This window comes from Epinephelus moara, chromosome 16, assembly GCF_006386435.1.
Source record: "Epinephelus moara isolate mb chromosome 16, YSFRI_EMoa_1.0, whole genome shotgun sequence".
Classification (NCBI taxonomy): domain Eukaryota; kingdom Metazoa; phylum Chordata; class Actinopteri; order Perciformes; family Serranidae; genus Epinephelus; species Epinephelus moara.
Genome location: NC_065521.1, coordinates 28,026,803 through 28,044,344, shown reverse-complemented (window position 1 = coordinate 28,044,344; position 17,542 = coordinate 28,026,803). Strand labels below are relative to the sequence as shown.

The following is a 17,542-nucleotide window of genomic DNA, read 5'->3' as shown; positions in this document are numbered from 1 at the left end:
GGGTAATTTTTTATAAATGTTTTGGCTATTGTATTGCATTTAATTTGAAATATCCAAAACAGTACTTGTGGTTGAAACAGCGTGCATGTTGACACGAGCACTGTACACAAGTTTGATAGTCTGGTATGTGTGCGGACTGCAGACAAACAGCCATTAATATTTCATCATTATCCACATCATAACAGACTCGCCCACGCTTCACCGCTTGCACCAACCTCTAAAATGAGCCCAAACACAGAATCCCATTTCGCAGAGCTCATAAAACAAATAATAACAAGTACATTTCTCGAAACCTTTAACCGCTGAACGCTTCAAACGAACATCATGACGCTTTATAATTATGTTTTTTATTGTACAAAAAGAATTAGAAGAATTTGCTTTTACAACCACTCTGCAGTGGTTGTAATGCGCTACTTGCACCCTGTATTTACACTGCTTACATCTACAGTAATAGCAATTCCACTCTCTTACCTCCCTGTGTGCATTCACAGTATTGTTAGCAACTCCCTAGCAAAGGGCCTGCCTGCACTTTGTCCCACAGGATAAAGGGATGAATTAAGAGAGAGTGATTTATGGACGAAAAAGATCCCTCATTCCCTGTTCGGGTGCCAAGTCAGAGGCCTGGCTGTCTTTTTTCTCCCTCTTTTTCCTCTCCCAGGCTTACAAGCCAGGACAGAATCTCGCCCTGCCAGAATTTATGAGAATTTTTTTTTTTATTCTCATAAAAAGCATACACACACATCTCATTCCTGTGAAATGATATCTTGTTGAATGTTGACGCGGCACCACATGAAAGGGACAGCAGCTCAATAACTCTTTGTAGCGAGCAGATTCACACTCTGACAGAAGTGGTGCCATAATTGGACTATTTGGTGTACTCGGCAGCAATCAGGTCTGTTATGTAAACTTGCAGATACTTCAAAAACACGGATGCTGTTTGTGTGTTTATAATTGTGCGTATGAGTGTGTGGTTCTCTCTTTGTGCCTGTGCATGCATGCGAGCAGAGAAACAACTGTCGGTGTGTTGGTGTTGATGTGTGAGTCTCTGCATGTGTTCGAGTGTGTTGCCGTGTTTGATCCTATTGTATTGCAATGGAGTGTGACAGGTTGGAAGGCTGTAATACTCAGTAGGTCAGAGGTGAACTGACTCTGTGCCTGAGATTAGAATCTGATCAAACCGACCTAACACACACACACACAAACGCGCTCATGCACACATTCATCTCAGTGCCGTCAGCCAGGGTATAACATGATTTGATCGTGAGAGCTAGAGTTAATCAAATTTCCAAATCAAGTATGCTGCACAGAAAAATCTGTGTACAGCAAATGCAGAAAATTACAGGCACCTACAAACACTATCACTATGCTGTTCCTGCACCATCACTCTGAATGCCCTGTAGTTACTCATCTCAGTCAAGGTAGAGGAATGAACTACAGAAGTCAGGACAGCAGAGATTCAATATCGGTCATCTTCCCCCACATGCTGTAAATCCACCCTTTTAAATTATGCCTCAACATCCATTGTGTTTTTTTTAGGGCTGTAGGCAACTGTTGGTCGACTGAAATTCTGTTCCTCAACTAATCGATTGGTCGATGGGGGAAAAAAAATCGACACATTATCTCTAGACTAACTTAATCTGCCACAGTGCACCAACTGCTCTCTACCTATTAGATTATGCATTCACCAGCATGTTTTTGGAGTTCTTTGCGGCGGGAGCTTGGTATATTTACTAATGCTACAAATGCCCGCACCTTGACAAGGCACTGATCTTGTACTCTGTGGTAATGACTGCATGTTTGGTGCTTTTTCCTAGTCACAGAGAATTGAAAAATGTTCAACTTTGGGTAGAACGCTGCACTCGTCACTGTCACTTTATACCCAGCTGTCCAATCACAGTGAAGGAGTTGCGGGACAAATACCACAAAGACTGACCATCACACCCTACAAGTGCTAAACAGCAACAATGGAGGAAAAATACCGTACTGCTGGCTGCATACACTGTTGCATCCGTCCTCTCTTTCTCTGTGCTTTGGCCTTCCCTTCAAGTACTCAAGTACTCTACCTTGTGCCGAAATTTTTACTTCCCTGGATATTCTATATTGTAGACACCAGATGCATCCAAATCGTCTCAGCTGAAAAAAAACAAAACCTTGCATCTCCAAAGACAATGCTCTAGCACTCCCATCTGGGTGTTTTCGAAAGAGCGAAAGAATGCCTGGTATTTTCAGCCGGAAAAAAAACACTGTAGTGGACACACCGCCTATGAAAGTAACACCAGCGACCAATAAAATTTGGTTGAACAAGAACATATCGATCAACCATTTGACCAACTGACCAGAAGTTGTCAGCCCTAGCTTACTTATGACTTATTTCTAAAAGAAACCCCCCGTACTAATTTCAAAAAATTGTATGCTAGCCTATGTATGCTGTAAATATACATATATTTTTATTTATTTTATTTTTTTTGCTATATAGATTTGTCAGGTTTTTACCAGAAACTAAAAGTGCTTGATTTAAATTAATGAGCAAAATTGCTGAATTCTCTGTACTGTGCACAATGATTGCATTTCCACAATGTCATATTTTCAGACAAATAGTATTTTTCTCATAAACCAGCTTAATATACAGATGATGTTTTTGACATTTTTTGCATTAATCTAAAGGCTGTATTTGAAGTGTCCTCTTTTGATGTTAATCTCAAATACCTTAAAAAATGGAGAAAAAAGCTTTCGCCTGACAGCCATTTAACCCTCATGCAGATGTAGAGTTTGTGTTTGCCATCAGGTCGTGTACACACGGTGGCCCACTCACTGTATCTGCAGATGTTTGTATTACTGACTCAGTCAAGCTGTTAGCGGAACTTTTTATGTTGACCTCAGAGCTCTGTTGACTTCACTGCATCCTCATCCTCTTCCCATAAAACAGTATTTGTTGATTCCAAGGTTAATAAAGGACTTCTGAAACTAAACACTAGCTCTTCAAAGGGAAAACTGTAAAGGACCTTAGGGAAGGCAATGACCTTTTCCAGAGAGGATTGGCTTAAATCAGTGAGGAGGCACCACACCTCAACTCACTTCTGAGTCCTATTCATAAGACTCTTTTCAAACCAGGCGGATGTCATATCTTCTTACCTTTTTTTGTTGCCTGTTTCTCTGTTTTTAGGTCCTTTGTGTGTTTTTGATCATAATATGGAGATAAGATAAATCAGACATTGATTGCACTGACAGATATATAATGAGAATGACAGCTGTCATATGTAATAAAGAAACAGATATTACCTTTAGGAGTCAAAAGCTCTTTTTTAAATGTTACCCAAGCTCAGTGTGGCTGGGAATCCTCTGACCCAGCTCATATCCTGGTGGCCACACATATTTAACTTATTTGTAATATTTACACTTCAGAGACATTTCCAGGAATGATAATAATAATTTCAGTGACCAAATATGTAATCGTATCTTTACTGGCCTTCCCCCTCCTGTCATAATATCACAAATTCTTGCCGGACCCGCCGTCCTCTCAGCCCCCTGCTTTCCCCATGTCTGTGTTTTTCACTAAAAGAACATAACAAACTCGGGTCCACTTAGGCCTAATGCATTTTGTGCAAGCTAAGATTGGGTTTGATGTGTCTGTACAAGTGTATGAGGCAAGGTGTGGAGGTAATAGGCGTAAGGATGAGGTAAACAGTGACTCTGTTTGCTTTCTAGAGGGCCAAGTGTTCCCTTTTTCACAGGCACAAAGTGTGCACGCATGCAGTTACAAGCTTATGGGGCTTTTGATTGCTGCCATGATTAATCAGTTGTCAACTATTAAATTAAATGGCAATTAATTTGATGGTCGATTAATCAGTTTAAGTAATTTTTAAAGAAAAAATATTGAATATCTTTGGGTTATGGTCAAAACAAGGCATTTGAGGATATCATCTTGGGCTCTGGCAAACAATGATCAACATTTATAGACAAAACATCTACTCGATTAATCAGGTTATTCGGCAATGAAAATAGTCTTTACTTGCAGCTTACTTACTTATGGTCACATGTACACTGTATCCATGGACATAACCGCAATACACACAGCAGCAGTCAGAGTCTACAATAATGTCAACCTTGACATATTGAGTGTATATTTTAACATTTACAGATGTGTTCCTGCTGAGCTACCTCATTATGCACGCCTATATCTAAAGACCTTTCAAACATTTTGTTGTGCTCCATATGCCGCCTGTGCCCATGGCTGTATCTCCCATATGCAGGAGCCAATTTGTGCATATGGTTTATCTGGTGGGTTTGTCATAATGGGAAAGAGGCATTTGTTCAGATTGGCTGGTGCTAATAGTTAACAGACACTCCTTGGGGTTTTTTAGTAATGACAGACTCAAGAAGAGCTACATGTACAGTCCTAGGCCTATAGAGCTGACAATAAATTGCTGTGTGTGTGTGTGTGTGTGTGTGTGTGCGTGTGCGTGTGTGTGATGATGTTTAAACGAGTGGCCTCAGCTGTTTCAACAAGTTAAACAATCTTCCCAAACACAGCAGACAGAGAGAACTAAAGAGCAAGCGAGAGAGGGAGAGAGAGAAAGATAATTCTAGGGTACAAACTTCCTCTGGGATATTTTTCTCAGAGAAGAAAGAATTCATCAGTGTAACTCTGTATTTTTTTTTTCAACATTGTACTTAGAAAAAAAAAATTGAGATGTTTGGTGGTCTCATAAAATCGCAGCCAAACAGAGAGAGACGGTAATTTTATAATGATAATGACTGAACTCCAAACTCTACATGACGGACGCCCCGGGGAGGCAACTGATAGATGAAAACCACAGAAAAGCAGGCAGCAGAGAAACCAGGGGGGTGATGAAGGGATGAGAGCGGATGAGGGCACAGATTGGTTCTGCTTCAGCTAGATGGTGACCCTAACCACATATTCAGGATTGACTTACCTTATCCTTTGGGTTTCAAAGCTACCCATGCACGATGATTTCACATCTGACCCTGCTTAATTGTCGGTGTCCACTCTTTCAGTTCTAGAGAATGTTAAAATGTTATGACTGTCCTTGGTTCTTATAAATCAACATCTGTTTTATCTATTTGTATTAACTTCTAGGTGCCAGCTAAAGTAGATGGGCTCCCAGCAGGAAGCCCCATGGTAGGCTCTGTTATTTTGTGCCTGCATTGGTGTGTGAGCAGAGGCCATTTTAGGACATCTCAGACTCTCTTAGCTCTCTGTTGCCAGACTTGGCTTAACATTAATCTGTCTGAGCTGCATTTTGTCACGCTTAGCACAACATTCATCAACCCTATCTGTTCTTTGTCATTTTCAGCTAAACTTTGTCATGGTTTTAGCTTTGCTTGGTCAGCTGCAGCTGCACCGTCATGTCATGTGTGGTTCCTTTAGCTTCAGGTGTACTTAGTGAGGCTAAACTGTACTTTGTCAACCTAAGCTGTTGTTTATTAGCTTTAGCAGTGCTTTGTCAACCTCAGCTGGTCTTTTGCTAGCTACACCTGTACTCCCAGCTGAATTCTTATGATAGCATGTTCACAATTAGCGATTTAACTTGCTATTGTATTTCCATAATGCTAACTTAATTCTCACACCATGATAACAGATCCAGTTCATTCCTATCACATTTAACTATATGTGTTGTTACGGCTTCATGATTATGGTGTGTTTTTTATTGCATAATTTATTAGTTATTTCTTATGTTGCTCAAATTATCCAAAGCTAATCTGTAGGGCTGGGTATCAGGACTTGATACCTTTAAGACCAAAATAACCCAGTACCAAGTAGCACTGAAACCTTTCCAGTCAAATAAATTCGATCTTTTTTGGACCACGGGTCTGATCCCAGACCATCTTGACTCCCCACCGGATCAGCAAACTTTCTGTTGCTGCCCTCGCCAGAGCCGTTCTCCTCCCAGGCTACAGTCAGTTCAAGGTCTGCCTGGTTAGCATGAGCTAACACAGCATCGGCTAACATCCGACACAGCGGCTATAACTCTAATTGAAGCAGCTCGACTCTGTCATTAAACCAGTTAATAACCGTTAGCGAATGTTAGTCATGTGATGCTAGCAGTTAACCCTGTTACTGTGAGAATGGGGCTTGGTGTACACTCACGGCTGTCCCCTGCCGTGACATATGTCACATTAGATATGTCACAAGATGTTACATTCAGTATCAAGACGTAGTTATTTATTTATTTAAGATATTTTTTGGGGCATTTTTGCCTTTATAGATAGGACAGTTAAGCGTGAAGGGGGAGAGAGAGAGGGGTAATGACATGCAGCAAAGGGCCACAGGCTGGAGTCGAACTCAGGCCGCTGCGGCAACAGCCTTGTACATGGGGCGCCTGCTCTATCCACTAAGCCACCGACAGCCCAAGACGTAGTTATTTTAACCCAAACCATGATCAATGTTTGAAACCCAACCATGTACTTTTGTTGCCTAAACCTAAGGAAGCAAACCTAGAAACGAGGTAAACCTACATTGAAACTTTATTTCAAAATGATACTTAACAAGCAGAAACCGTACACTTCCTGTGAATGTGGAAGTTTATTTTGAAAAGACACAATGCATGTAATAAGTGGATATTGACACGCTATCCTGGAGGCGTAGTTAGACTGTCATCGTTTGATGTGGAGGGCCACTGACCAAGCATCAGTATTTGAGGCATTGGAAGCGAGTATGTGTTTGACAAATTGCAGTTTGAACTGAAAGTTTAGCTAAATCCAACAGTGATCCTAAAAAAGAGGAGCTCTTGAAAAGCTCATTTTGAGATGTCCTAATCTGGCCACTGTGTATCTGCTTTGATACCACCTTAATAATACTATATGCAGTGTATTGTGGCTAGTTCTAATGTATCCACTCCTTCTGTGTACTGCCTTCCCCCCCAAAGACCCAAAACACGGAAGATGCCCTCCGAAAGTGTCCAGACATCACAGATCGTCTGAGGCTACTAGAGCAGGAAGTGGCTCGCAACAAAGAGGAATCTGGGAAGTCAAAAGCGGAGGTGGAGAGGCTAATGGCAGCTCTGAGGGATGCTGAGATGGACAAATCGTGCAAGGAGAAGAAAATCGCCGATCTTGAGAGGTGAGGGTCAAAAATTCTGTGACATTCTTATCCATCACAAGACACCATCTGTGTGTCCTCAGAGAGCAGTGTCCTTCCAAGTGACCGGATCTTTGTAAGATCTCAATTCATTCCTAAGTGCTCTATTTATAAAGGAGTAATCCACAAGACATAAACTGTCTAGATTGTGTCCTCCCAGCACTTGAAACCACTTCCACGCTGCCATGCTTTTTGCCTGATGTAATCACACTCTAGAAATGCACACTGTGACCTATGTACGTGTGTTGTTTTTAATCATTTGGCTTCATGTCTTATCATTTGTTTCGGTGTATCAACGTCTGCAGATCTGGGTAAGTAGTTTTTACTGTGCCTGTTAAAAAACATACCATAATATCGTCAACACTGTCCATAGCTGTCACTCTTGACATCCTGCCATGACTGCTGCGTTCATTTTAAACTTTCCCAGGTATAAAGTTGGAAATCATGGCATTTTGGCTCTAATGTGATTCCCAAGGAGCTCAGATTTGACTATCCCAGTGGGACAGTAAATGTATAATGCATTTACAGCAAACAATCTCGCTCCTCATTCCTGTCACAGCAATAACACAATGAGAGACTTTATATGTTTCCTGACTTATATCACTGGAGATGTATAGCCTCTCCATTGTGTTGACTTCTGCAAAGCTTCTTCACATTTCATTGCAATCATGAGTGGTGTCATGTGTGTTTTCCTTCATATCACACTGTGTTTTCATACATATGTCCATAAACTCGACAGGTGAGTATTTTTCTTTCTGTCTTTGCCTTACTGCGAATGCATACAGCAAATGTGTGTGTGTATGTGTGTGTGCGCCTGTGTGTTTTTGAGTTTGCCAGGAAGGCAGCCAGCAGCATGCCAGTGGGAGGTGGTGTATCCAGCCCAGACACTGGCTGTTTATACTACTCTGTTTATTACTGGCACAGTGCTACTCAATTATCATCTGATTTATGGATTGGCATGGTGTGTACATGTGCCCAAATGAGTGGTTGTTTAGTGCCAAAACATACTGTATGAGTGTTTGCCTGTGTGTTTACTTCATGTGTGTGTGTATGTGTGCATGTGTGAAAAAAGAATGTTTTTGCATGTGTCTGTAGTGCATCCGAACATGGAGCGGTTATAGTTAGTTGTGTGCTGGTTGGCATGTCTGTGTATGTAGATTGATAGTGGGTGGTTTCTCTGTTGGTGGATTGCCAACTGCACAGAAGAAGCCATGAGTGTGAAAAAGGTATGTGAAAGCACAATTTTTTAACACACGCTGGCTCCGTCAGGTGTGTCGACGCTAGCTACGGCTCTGAATGGCTTAGAATGCATCTGGATGGGCTGCACGTACTGAATCCAACACAGTTTCCTGCCTCATTCATTACCCGTTTTACAGACTCTCCACTCTGGCATGGAAACCGTGTGCTGACTCAAACTGTGTGGGAACGCATGAGCATGAAGTATAATAGGGATCCAGTAGCTCCCGCAGAGTTTGTTCACACAGTCTACTCTCTGTTCGAATGTGTTTGTGCATGCCTCACGCTACTTCTACATGTGTCTGCTACTCACATGCAGCTGTCACCAGAGTGTGCGCATGCACATGTGTGTGTTAACCTGTGCTTTTAGTTTCCATGCACAGCCGTTTGTGGGATAGGAGTATTTGGGATCAGGCGCTGGAAGAGTTTCCTTCTCCTCAGCTCGTCCATCTTATCGCGGCTGCTGTCTCATTAGTGTCAGCCACTAACTGCTGTCGGTGTGACCCCTCCCCTCTGGTCACCACAGACAGGTCAAAGGTTACATGCAGGTTAGCTGCAGGTTATCATCGGAGAATCCACTGCAGCCATACACTGCTGCTGTAAACACAGGTAGGATTGAAAAGAATAAAAGTTATAAGCTCATGAACCTGTGTTTAATGTACTTTTTATATAAGTATGTGTGGCTGCTGAAGAGAATAGTGGAGTATCACCTTACTGTAGTTATAGTCTTTTTACATTCTTTTTAAAAATTATGATTTGACAAAGGCATTGGACGTAAATATAGACATAAAAATTTTTACATGTGTGTGCCTGCGCACATGTGTTATGTGACAGCATGGGTGGACGTATGCGTCCGCATGCTGATTGGACTTCTGTGTAAGACAGTGCGAGATGTGTCTGGGCAGAAGATGAATGTCTTTTTAATCAGAGTGTTTCTGTTGGAACTCGGTCAGATGGCCTATTAACCACTATCAGGATGGAGAGAGGAGAACAGATGAGGAAATAGACACTTTCTCATCCAGTTGGCAGTGCAGCAGAGAGAGTCAAAGATGGATGTAGCCAGCAGGTCATTGTAATAAATACCTTCCAGCACAGCGGAGACTCACTCGCAGCTATTTCATAGCTTAGATCTCCCAGTGATCTACTGTAAGCAATCAGCGATAACATTAGGTAGTTTATTGTTGGTGCTTTATTTACTGTCATGTGTGTAGGTGTAAATCCCAGCTAATCTGCCTAAGTGATCAGAGACACTGAGCAGGCTTTGTGGAAAGCATCTGTATCAGCTGTGAACACTAATGCTAATAGTTGGATTTGTTAAGTGGAGCTCTGGAAGCCATGGTTACTGAGCTCTTGGAGCAGTTTGTGCACATATGGTGGACTAAAATGGAAAAATGAATACATTTCATAGTATGACATACTAGGAGTGAATCATTGTAATCTTTTCCCTATGCATTCAATTAAGTGGCACTTTTTTGTGTTTGCCCTGCATTGCGTTTCTAAAATGTCTGTAGTCGGTAACATGGTATTGAATGTCTAGAAGTACAAGAGAGCGATTGAATAGTCCAGTGGTTTTTAAACTTTTTGTGCCCAAGGCAAACCAAAGGGCAAGCCAAAATCTCAAGGCACAACTGTATTAAATAAAGCGATCCATTGTCTCATTCATGGCTTTCTCCTTTTAATTGTTATCATCCCTCACACTGGCTGCCAATCAGGGCTGTTGACGTGTCACACACTTAGGCCCACAGATAGGCACCCTGTGAAGGTTTTTGATTTTAATTAAGTCAGATTAAATTGCATTTTTAGCTAGAGTTTACCTCTTTATTGGGAAATGGGTGTGCACAATATACTAATACACTCAATTAAAACTTAATTCATGTTGTTTTGTATAGGCCCAGTTGAATATTGCAGTAATAATGTGTGGTTATCACAAAATCCCACAGCACACCTGGATTGGTATCACCATTTGACAACCGCTGGAAACTTGTGTATTCGAAACACAACTAGTTTTAATTAACCTTAAACATCAGCAGTACGTTCACATATTTAAGAGGTTGTTGCTTTCAAGCATCGGCAGCTAGTTGAGTTCTAAGCTGTGACAAACGTTGTGCTAACAGGGGAATTAGCAGAGATGTGAGCATGAAATCACATGACTTTGGACTCGAGTCAGACTTTAGTCACAAATTTGATGACTTTAGACTTGACAAAATCAAGAAAGACTTGCAACTTGACTTGGACGTTAACACCAGTGACTCATGAAGATAATTAATGCCTTCCCCCAAGCCTGAAGATTAAAACGTATGTTGTTTAAAAGTGTGCCAGAACATCAGAACATTTACCTTCATTTTCAGAATCAACTAACGTTAATTCAGTTCATTCTCACCAAGTCAACACTTCATTCCCCCAGTGATCCACTCTGGGTCCACTTTGGTTGAACCAATCTGACAGCATCCACTTAAGCTGTAGGAGAGAACCATGAAGAACATTGTCACTGAGCATCAGTTGGAAAAAGTGATACCAAAGATATTTTGTTTTTGTACAAAAACTAAGCAGTGGTCGTTAACAAACAAGTTGCAGTGTGCAAAAACATGCAGCTTGAAAATTAACAGTAAACTGAGGCTAATGTTAACATAGATAGCAAACTAATTGTAGCACTGCTTATTAGTGTATAGCAGCATTATTTTTTTATGACAAAGTTCAGTCAGACATTTGAAGAGCATTCCGAATTTTTGTGAATTTAATATGTTATTACTCTGTTGTTTAAATGATATTACATTTGGTGAAGAGCGTGTTATGACTTGTTCATGACTCAACTCGACCTTGGGACTCGAGTGCAAAGACTTAAGACATATATGTGACTTGCAAAATAATGACTCGGTCCCACCTCTGGAAGTAAGAAAGATGCTTTATCATTATGTTGTTTTTTAATATATGTTGGGTGAATATAAAGGCTTATTTCTTTTCCCTTCATGCCATCTCTCATGGCTATATATTAGTAACTAGTGGAATTATTTTGTATAGTTATTAATGCTGTTACAGTCCTATACTTTTAATGTTTCTGCGGTAAAGTGGGAGCTAAACTTTGAGAAATAAATCAGCCTCCCAGTGTCAGCGTATCACGGCTATTGACGTGGTAAGCACTCTGGTATGTAAGGGAGGGTTTCAGGAAAAGGGAGGTATGTGTGTGTGTGTGTGTGTGTATAGGCTATGTAAATGTGAATGCATTGTATGTGTGTTAGTGCGCGTGTGTGTGTTAAAGGTGAGACTGAGGAGAACATGTTGCTAGTGTTGGCGAGGGTCTCTTGGCTAACAGATATTAATACACTCACAAACAACTGCTCACATATCATTTTGGGCATTATCCCTATCGCCATAATCGAACTTCAGATGTTGAGAGTATCAGTCTTTTGAAAACACAAAAAGTGTGTGCATGCATGCCAGTACACACATGGCCTCCAAAGTGTCTGTGTATAATATTTCTGATATGAAAATGTTAGTAAACAGTGTGTATTTGCAGGTGTCCATGCAAGTTAAATGGCCATTTAAGCTTTGAAAATGACCCGTCAACTTCCTGTTTTACTGTAATATAGACAAGTTGCACCTGCGCAAGAGGAGGTGTTTCTTTGACCACATATTAAATACATTTATACCCTACATACAGTGAATTACGCGACATCTCCTCACATTAAACACGCAGACACACAAGCAGACAAACCACGTCTTCCTTTTTAACCTACTTTCTGTTTCACCCTGTCACACACAGACAGTATTTGAAGACAACAGTGGAACGGTATTTGTATTGCGATAAGACATGTCTAAGCACCATAAAGCATCTATCAGTAATAAACAGACTTGTTCTGTTTGGATCTCTCAGCACCGCACTAGACAAGTGCCTCAGATAAAACTTCAGACTCCAGTGTTGACCCAACTGCCTCGAGCTTTACTTTCACAGTCCCTGTGTTTCTTCTCCTCTCTCCTTTTCCCCTACTTCTCCTTTTGCACTGCAGAGAACATTTATTTAATTCAGATCATATCTCCCTCTTATTCCATATATTGTGCAACCCTGAGTAGTAACTGTCCTTGTCTGCCTGAAATCAGAGGATTTTGTTCCACTCTGCTGTTTATTAAAAGAGAAGAGGAGGGGACAGAGTTCAAATTAAGAGTTATGAAGGGGAGATAAAAATCTGGATTCTTTTTTTTCCTTCTTAAAAGGTTATTACTCCTTTTTAACCTTTATTTACCCAGGAAAAGTCAACTGAGAATGCATACTCTTTTCCAGCAACACCCTACTTAATATTCGCAGTTTCCCACATTCAGTTCAGGGAGCGTCCCAGTGTGACCGCAGCTTCCTGCTGTTGGCCACTCAGCAGCTCCACTGGAGCCTTTCAGTTACTTTTTAGCCTCGTTTCCACCAAGCAGTCGGGTTCAGTTCAGTTCGTTACACATTAGAAGGGTCGTTTTTGTATTTTTCATTGTAAAAGTTGTGGATTGTACCAAAAGAATCACTTCATTCTGTACTGTTTTTTGTCCCCTCTCTGCTGAGTTACCCAGCACACTGAAGGAAAGACACTCTTGCTCAGACGACAGCGGACTGTATCCACTGCTCTTATGGTGGCAAGTTTACATCATTAGTCAACTATAACTACAAAATTAAAGGCTGTTTTGCCGCCGTTTCATCTACTAGTTAACAGCAGCTATGCACTAAAACATTCACCATGCCCCTTTCAAAGGCTACTGCCGGCAGCTACTGGCAACCTATAAGGTGGAATGTTTTCCTGCATGTTACTCCATACATGAGTTGACGCTGTGAATTAATCAGCACACCTTAAAGGTCAATATGGTTCTAACCATTCCGTTTGTTTTTATTGTCTCTCTTGCTTTATATACACATTAGTAATGATTGTGATTGGTTCTTCTTCACTTAAAAAGAACTGCAGGCCAATTTCAACCGATTCATTTGAAGTGGGAAAATTGTGTTTGCAGAGCCAAGGTGGTGCAGTGATTAGCATTGTTGCCTCACAGTAAGAGGGTTCCTGGTTCGAACCTTGGGTGGGGGAGCTCTTCTGTGTGGAATTAGCATATTCTTATCGTGTCAGTGTGGGTTTTCTTTGGGTACTCCAGCTTCCTCCCACAGTCCAAAGACATGCAGGTTAGGCTAATTAGACTCTATAGCCCTTTTTAGATAGGAATTGTGCAAATTTGCAGGAAAGCCCATTGGGAGTATAAAAACAAAATCGGGGAGTGCAGCAAAATGCCACCTACCTACTTTTGTTTATACAGAATGCGCCTTTTTCGGGGCAATGGGGGCCGTGAGCAAATAACAAAATGTGTAGCTCAGCGTGTGACGTAAACAGTGATATGGGAGGGAAGCTGCGGCTGGTCAGTCCTTCGGCGATTCTCCCGTAAATCGGCCTGTTCTTCACTGTTCCCGTCATCTGACGGTTAATGGCCTCTTTGTTTGCCAGGACAAGGAGGGTGCGCAATTCTTTGTCTCCCCCAGACGTTGCGCTAGACTTTTTTGTCTCTCAACTCAACTCAACTCAACTTTATTTATAGAGCACTTTAACCACAGCTGAAACAAAGTGCTGTACAAAAATAAAAACATAAGACAAACAATAAAAACAATAAAACAGTAAAACAAGAGCAGAGTCTCATGCTGGGTTAAAAGCCAAGGAGTAAAAATGGGTTTTAAGACTGGTTTTAAAAACGGACAGTGAGGGGGCCAGTCTAATGTGGACAGGTAAATCATTCCACAATCTGGGGGCCGCCACAGAAAAGGCTCTATCCCCTCTGAGCTTCCGCTTAGTCCTCGGTACATCCAGGAGCAGCTGATCAGCTGACCTGAGGCACCGAGCAGGAGCGTAGGGATGAAGCAGCTCAGAGAGGTAAGGTGGGGCGAGACCATTTAAAGATTTAAAAACAAATAAAAGAATCTTAAAATGAATTCTAAAGTGCATGGGCAGCCAGTGTCGCCGGTCATTTTGACCGACGGGGTCATAAAAATGATAAGATATTCAAAGACATTTAGTTTTCATTCGTTCGTTTTTAATAAATCCAACAAGCAAGTTATAAAGTGTGCATTAAGAAGGACATGAACGAAAAGATGAACAGACATCCACACACCCGTGCCATTAGGCTTTGCCCTGGACACACCGGACGGCACAGATGAATGACCTTTTCTCTGCAGTGTGAAAATGGCAGCCTCTTAAACCATTGACTGTGCACTCCACCGCCAAGTGGGCAGGGGTGGTAATTGCAACCGGTCAAAATGACCGACGGCCTTCAGATTTTCCGGTCATTGTTGTAAAAAAAAACGGTCAGTGACCGAGAATATCCGGTTAACGCGACCCCTTGTCTCCCCAGTTGCTCATCTTTACAGTATCTGTCAGGTTTGCGTTTCCCTCTTGCTACTAGCTGCTCGCTAATTCCTGCTATCAGCTGTTTCCTGTTTATCCACGACCAGTGAGTTGCACGTGCGGCGTCATCAACAGCTCCTCCCACAAGTCTTCAACAGCCCCTTCCGTTGCGGAAGGCCGCCTCGGTCTGTTTAAACTAAAAGGGTTCTGCCAATATGGCTACCCTATGAGGCGGAAAATTGGGCACCTCGGATCAACTCGCCAATTCGGCGGGGGGAAAAAGAGGCAGAACGTCGTTACGGTGCTCCCCGGTGCACTCCGGCAGCACTACACTCCAGCCTCTACTTTTTTTGTGCTGAAAATGTCACACAACCCCATTCCATAGACAATCAGCAAGGTGCAGACATTCCTGTGCATTGTCGGTGAAGAGGAGATACAGCAAGAGCTGGATGTATGAAGCATTGACAGGGCTATTACCATCTGGTAACAACTCTGGCTACATAGCAAGAGTCGTGTCTGCGGTGGAAACGCAAAACAGATCTATGGCATGGGTACATGTCCATATGGGTTATGTATGTGGCATTTGTGCCTTGCTCAAGAGCACATCAGCAGAAGCCCCTGAGGAAGGTTAGAGGATTAATCATATTTTAGTTTTTCTCAGCGCTCATCTAAATGAGTTATCTGAGACAAAAAGTGAGACACAAACAAGAAGAGGAAAAGCATTGTAAAAGGATAATGGAAAAAGAAAGTGAATGAGATAAAAAAAAGAAATATGCATAGTGATATATAAAAGAAAAAAAACCTGAGCTGTGCTTTGACAGCCAGAAATAAAGCGGAGCTGCTTATGTTGGAAGGCGGATGTGCGGAATGCTCCAGGTGAAAGAAGCGAGAGGAAATGTGAAAAATTACTTATTACGCTCAGTTTAGGAAATGGCTGGATTCATTCACAGTGCTCTCTCTCCCTCTCTCTTTCTCTGTCTCTCTCACTTCATCTTTCTAAGAAATGTCACAGCAATAAAATACTATTTTTCCCCCGTGAATTTACTCATTTCGGTACTCAACAAATCACAGCTCTCCTTCATATTTTCCACTCACATGCAGCCCAGCCCGTCCGCTCCTTATTCACACTCTCCGTGCCCTCATTTGCCTTCAGATTGGTCAAAACACTTACTTCATTTCGCACTGATGGGTTGATGGGGGTATATCAGCTATCAAAAGGGACCAGCGTGTCTGCTGGTTTATACACCTGTGCCAGTGGCGGCTGTGTGTGATAGCTGATATGCCCCTATGGCAAGTTTGTTCTCCATGGACATGCCTCTGAGCTTATAAAAACACACACACAGACATCAAAGATCGGAGTATAAACAGATTCTTCTCCTCCTCCTCCTCGCTATGTAAATATGCGTGCACATGCACTTCATTCATAATGGTAACAGAATTGAATGATAATCTTTATTTACGCAGCTCTTTTCAAAACCCACTCGTAAAAATGATAAAAAATGTGCAACTTCATCAGCAAGGAGATTAAAAAAGGAAAAAAAAGGAGTGAGCCAGAGATGAAACGACAGGCCTAATAAACTGACCAAAGCTGTGTGTTTGTTCAAGGGGAGTAATATCAGATATAAATACTGAAATATGAAGTTCTTCCCTCCTGCTCTGTCTTCTCTTATTATAACAAACACTCCCTCAAAGCTTTTGAAAGGAACTATGTCGTGTGTTTGTGCGGCAAGGTGAGTGCGTATTAAATTTATTCATCATCTTGTTAGGTATATTTCACATTAATTGCACACAAACATCACTCATAAAAGCTGACACACACACAGAGACACACACACACACCATTCTAAGGGCTGTGACAGCAAATATTTGCCCATATGTGGGGGCAGCTTGTATGTTTTGCCCAGAGTAAACACACCCGTGTGGATATGGAATAATAATGTGGCGCATTTTAGCAGCTGCTTGGTCACAGCGTGTTTACAGTGTTGGAGGGTTCTCTTAAGCGCTAATTTGTCACTGTCAGCTTTCTCACACTCTCTATGCTTTTTTTTTTTTTTTAAAGGGTGACAGCCAAACTGGGAGCTCAGAGAGTGTGTTTTGATTCTATTTTGAGAGTGTTTGTGAGAAGATATAGATTGTACATAGGTGCAGCTGTGTGTGTCCTATAGTGTATGGGCTTTATGGGTTTACTTAGTTCCACCAGTGAGTGTATTAAAGGTCTAGTGTGTAGGATTTAGTGGCATCTAGCATTGAGGTTGCAGAACTGAAACTTCTTCCATGTGGCAACCATGTAAAGCCACGCTGGTACCAATGGAACCGTTTCATACTGCCCCCATTTGTGGTCCCCCCTTCTGTTGGGGTACCTAGCACACAGATCTGGTACTAAACAACACACTGCACACTGCAGTCTGTTGATTGGTCAATAGAGGACGGTCACTCTGCTCAGGGCTGAGTTGTGGCTGGTTATGAGGCTCATGTAACCACTGTTCATACTGTGGAGAGTTTATTAGTAAACTTTAACTATAAAAAGGATGTTTTGCTGCCTCTTGCAGCAGCTGGAGTCTGAGAAAAAATAACTTAATTCACTGGGCCGACTGCTGGCGACTTTTAAGGTGGAACGTTAACTTGTAATGTTACTCAGTGCCTTAAAAATTCCATCCTTTAACCATTTCTTTAAAGGGAAATTTCTGTTTATTTCAACCTGTCTCCTATCGTCCTAAATTTGTTTCAAGTCACTAGTGACATAGAAATAATAGTTAGCATGTTAGCCGTTAGCCTAGATACAGCCGTAGCGTCAGACCTGTTAAAACTTAATTGAACGGGCATCCTTTCAAGTGCAAAGTTAGTCCACTAAACA

General features: G+C 41.7%; 1 protein-coding gene across 1 annotated transcript in view; it reads left to right on the top strand.

Moving 5' to 3' along the window:
- The window catches only part of LOC126403112 (ERC protein 2-like), a 178,675-nt gene that overhangs the window by 71,572 nt on the left and 89,561 nt on the right, over positions 1 to 17,542 (top strand). The window contains exons 10-11 of the mRNA XM_050065575.1: positions 5,099 to 5,140; positions 6,888 to 7,081. Of these exons, the coding sequence (XP_049921532.1) occupies positions 5,099 to 5,140; positions 6,888 to 7,081 (236 nt within the window). The remainder of the gene's footprint in view (positions 1 to 5,098; positions 5,141 to 6,887; positions 7,082 to 17,542) is intronic.